At 35.6% G+C, this 4,352-nt stretch overlaps 1 protein-coding gene across 1 annotated transcript; it reads right to left on the reverse strand.

The window, feature by feature from the left end:
- Positions 1 to 292: 292 nt before the first annotated feature.
- On the reverse strand, positions 293 to 1,215 carry LOC136837807 (uncharacterized). Its single transcript, XM_067102713.1, has 2 exons — positions 1,148 to 1,215; positions 293 to 854 (listed from the first exon to the last, which is right to left on the reverse strand). The coding sequence occupies exons 1-2, from the start codon at positions 1,190 to 1,192 to the stop codon at positions 504 to 506; spliced, it is 396 nt and encodes a 131-aa protein (XP_066958814.1). The 5' UTR covers positions 1,193 to 1,215; the 3' UTR covers positions 293 to 503.
- Between the last annotated feature and the right edge of the window lie 3,137 nt (positions 1,216 to 4,352).

Here is a 4,352-nt window from a genome sequence, read left to right on the forward strand (position 1 = left end):
CAGGAACATATTCTCAAGCCATCTGATGACGAGAACATTGAGAATATATAATGGTTCATATATATTCTCAACATCCCCGTCATCGGATGGCTCGAGAATACGCTCCCGATAAATTTCTTCAAAAAAAAAAAAAATATATATATATATATATATATATATATATATATATATATATATATATATATATCATAATAAATAAATAAAAAAAAAAAAAAAAAAAAAAAGTCATCTACAATCCCAACATCAGAGTTTCCCAAGATGTACTGTCATCCTCGTCATAATCCTCTTCATCTTTGTCTTCTAATGCTTCTTGACAATGTACCGTCATCCTCGTCATAATCCTCTCCATCTTTGTCTTCTAATGCTTCTTGCCAATGTTCTCAATCTAGTTGTTCTCATTCTTCCCTAAGGCCTTTTTCAGATGCATTCTCAACATCGTTGTAAACATCCTCAACGTCTTTGTTGTCAGATGGCTCAAGAACATAGTCCTGAACTAATTTTTCCTAAAAATTGTTATCTATATTCACATCATCATCATCTGACAAATCATGAGTTTCCCAAGATATACTGTCATATATATCCTCGGCATCTTTACCGTCTGACATTTCTTGACAATCTTCTCGATTTAGTTCTTCCCTTTCTTCCCTAAGGATGTTTTCACATGCATTCTCAACATTCCCGTTGTATACATCAACGTCTTTGTCATCTGATGTTTCTTGACAAGGTTCTTGATCTAGTTCACGAAAGATACTGTCTGAGGTCTTTTCCCCAGCCGTAATATTTCTACTCCTTCTAAGGACATCAAACTCAGCAACTTCAACTTTATCTCCTTGCATTTCAATACCAGCTCTTTCCTAGTAGGTGTAAGACATTTCAATTAACATCCAAACATGACTCGTCAAGGAAAAGAAAACAATGAACCTGAAACAGAATCAAATGAGAATCTGTCTTCAAGAAAATCCAGTCATATAAGCACAATACTGTAATTACTGTATATAATATGCATGTGCTCTGATCTATGTTAGTTGTTAGGGAGTCTTGACTTGTTATTCACGTCATAGTCAACAATTGAAGATTTTCACTATTTCCATGGCAAAATTCATTGTAATATCTGACACGAGAGAGAGAGAGCGAGAGAGAGACTTACCTTCACTGATGGTTCATCCACACAAACATCCTCATCATCACTCATGTTGAAGTTAATTGCTTTGTGAGCAGCCTGAAACAGAATCAAATGAAAATCTGTCTTCAAGATAATGCAGTCATATAAGAACAATACTGTAATTACTGTATATAATATTATATGCATGTGCTCTGATCTTTGTTAGTTGTTATTCATTTCATAGTCAACAATTGAGGGTAAGTGAAAAAACTACTCTACATGGTCAAATTCATTGTAATATCTGATCAAGGGTGGAGAGAGAGAGAGAGAGAGAGAGAGAGAGAGAGAGAGAGAGAGAGAGAGAGAGAGAGAGAGAGAGAGAGAGAGAGAGAGACTTACCTTCACTACTGTTTCATCCACGCCAAGACGACCATAACTCATGTTGAATTTGATTGCTTTGTGAGCAGCCTGAAACAGAATCAAATGAAAATCCGTCTTCAAGATAATCCAGTCATAAAGTACAATAATGTAATTACTGTATATAATACTATGCATGTGCTCTAATCTATGTTAGCTGTTATGGTGTCTTGAGTTTTTATTAATTTCAAAATCAACAATTTAAGGTTTTGTGAAAAAACTATTTTACATGGTAAAATTTCCAATATGTGATCATTCTACAAGATATGAGAGAGAGAGAGAGAGAGAGAGAGAGAGAGAGAGAGAGAGAGAGAGAGAGAGAGAGAGAGACCTTACCTTACAGACCTTACAGTTAGTTCGTTCGGGTTGCCCCAGGTCCCTCAGTGTGAGGCACCTCTGATGTCTACCAGAGAAATGGTAATGCATCTTCCGGTATATTTTGCACCTTCCAATCTTGGATGGTCTGGGATGCATCTTAGATATTTGTTGCCCTTATTCTTTAACACATCTACACTCACTCTTGTTATGCTCCTCAGATGAGCTGGTATCGCATTGAAAAGACACTGCATTATCGATGCTGGTGCGTGGTGGATTAATGTCCTCTGTGCTTTCCTTAGTTTTCCTGGTATAGTTTTGGGCACTATTAATCTACCTCTGCTTTGTTCCTTTCTTTATTTGCTTCATTTTTACCTTGGTTTTTTATATGTATTTGATTTTGATTTTTATTCTTCATGGCTACAGGATGCATATACCTACATTTTTTTTATTAAACCTACATCCATTTCCTTCTCTCCAGTTTTTACATATTTTTGGATGTACATCGCTGCATTCCTCCTCATAGGCATCTAGATAGGCACATTTGCCATAAATGTCGTAATTGTGGCCTATCTTGGGATGCTTGTAATTACATCTTTCACCAAACCTGCAATTCCCTCTTTTCAAAAGGGTGCATACTGTGTCTTTTTCTTTTTTTTTCTTGCTCTTTCCCATCAGTATGAAGATCCAGGTACAACCTCTTTGGGATTTTATTTTGATTTATGTTGTAATTTGTTTCTTCATATGTATGCTGCTGTACTGCGTCATATGTAGAATCAATGAGTTTCTCTGCATCCATACTCTTATACTGTTCTTTGTTTTCATTATTTTTTTCTCTCTTCAATCTTATTTTCTTCTTTTCCATTTTCTTCTTCCTCTTCTTCATCCTCCACAATCTGTACATTAAGTCTTGATTTAATAACCTTGTCTATCCATACCAGACAGGTTGAGCAAAATACTCTAGTGTCCTTATTTTTATTTTGCTGTATTTCTGCACATGTAGGATGAGTAGGTACATGGCATGCATAGCATTTCCTAATCAGGTTTTGTGGATTTACAATGCTATACCACGCACTACATAGTTTACATGCTTTAGGCATTCGTTTTCCTATTGCATCAATCAATACATTCACCTTATTCATTTTCTTTGTTGAAATGTGTTGATTAATGTAGATTTTCTTCATAAGTATTTTCATAACTTGAACTTTCTTTGGTATCCCTTCAATTATTTTCATTATATTTTCTACAGACTTGCTCTAGTTTAAAGGATCATATCCTTTCAATATGTCTGTGAATGCTTTCGCATCTTTTTGGTAGTTGTTGTTGTTGATCTCAATGATAAGCAAGCCTAGTTCCCTGCCTGCCAAGTCATCACATTGTTTATCACTTAGGCAAGCAAGATTTCTCCAGCGCTTGTCACTATTGTTACACTCTTCCATGATGATCAGTTTTAAATAATTCACTAAAAAAAAAACTTAGTCAACGCCTTATCGTACTATTCTGATAATAATCTAATTACCGACAGTTCAAGAACAATTCTACCTATATATCATTTGCTAATTGTATGTTATCTGCGTGATATCAGGTTGATTATTCAGACCAAGAATGAATACGTCTCACCGAGAGAATGCCACAGAGAGAGAGAGAGAGAGAGAGAGAGAGAGAGAGAGAGAGAGAGAGAGAGAGAGAGAGAGAGAGAGAGAGACTGACTCTTACCTTCACTGATGTTTCATCCACACAAAGACCATCATAACTCATGTTGGACTTGATTGCTTTGTAAGCAGCCTGAAACAGAATCAAATGAGAATCTGTCTTCAAGAAAATCCAGTCATACAAGTACAATACTGTAATTACTGTATATAATAATATGCATGTGCTCTGACCTATGTTAGTTGTTATGGAGTCTTGACTTGTTATTCACTTCAAAGTCAACAATGAAAGATTAGTGAAAAAACTATTTTACAAGATCTGTTCAGAGAGAGAGAGAGAGAGACTGACTTACCTTCACTGATGGTTCATCCACACAAAGATCCTCATAATCACTCAAGCTGAAGTTGATTGCTTTGTGGGCAGCCTGCTGAAACAGAATCAAATGAAAATCTCTCTTCAATATAATCCAGTCATACAGTACTGTATATAATAATATACGTGCTCTGATCTGTTAGTTGTTATGGAGTCTTGACTTATTATTCGCTTCAAATTCAACAATATAAGGTTTACTGAAAAAACTAAACTATTTTACATGGAAGAGAGAGAGAGAGAGAGAGAGAGAGAGAGAGAGAGAGAGAGAGAGAGAGAGAGAGAGAGAGAGAGAGAGAGAGAGAGACTGACTTACCTTCACTGATGGTTCATCCACACAAAGATGCTCTTCATCAAGCATGTTGAAGTTGATTGCTTTGTGCGCAGCCTGAAACAAAATCAAATGAAAATCTGTCTTAAGATAATCCAGTCATACATGTACAATACTGTAATTACTGTACATAATAATATAAACTGCTCTATGTTAATTGTTATAGAG

This window comes from Macrobrachium rosenbergii, unplaced genomic scaffold (genome assembly GCF_040412425.1).
Source record: "Macrobrachium rosenbergii isolate ZJJX-2024 unplaced genomic scaffold, ASM4041242v1 13864, whole genome shotgun sequence".
In the NCBI taxonomy this organism is placed as follows: domain Eukaryota; kingdom Metazoa; phylum Arthropoda; class Malacostraca; order Decapoda; family Palaemonidae; genus Macrobrachium; species Macrobrachium rosenbergii.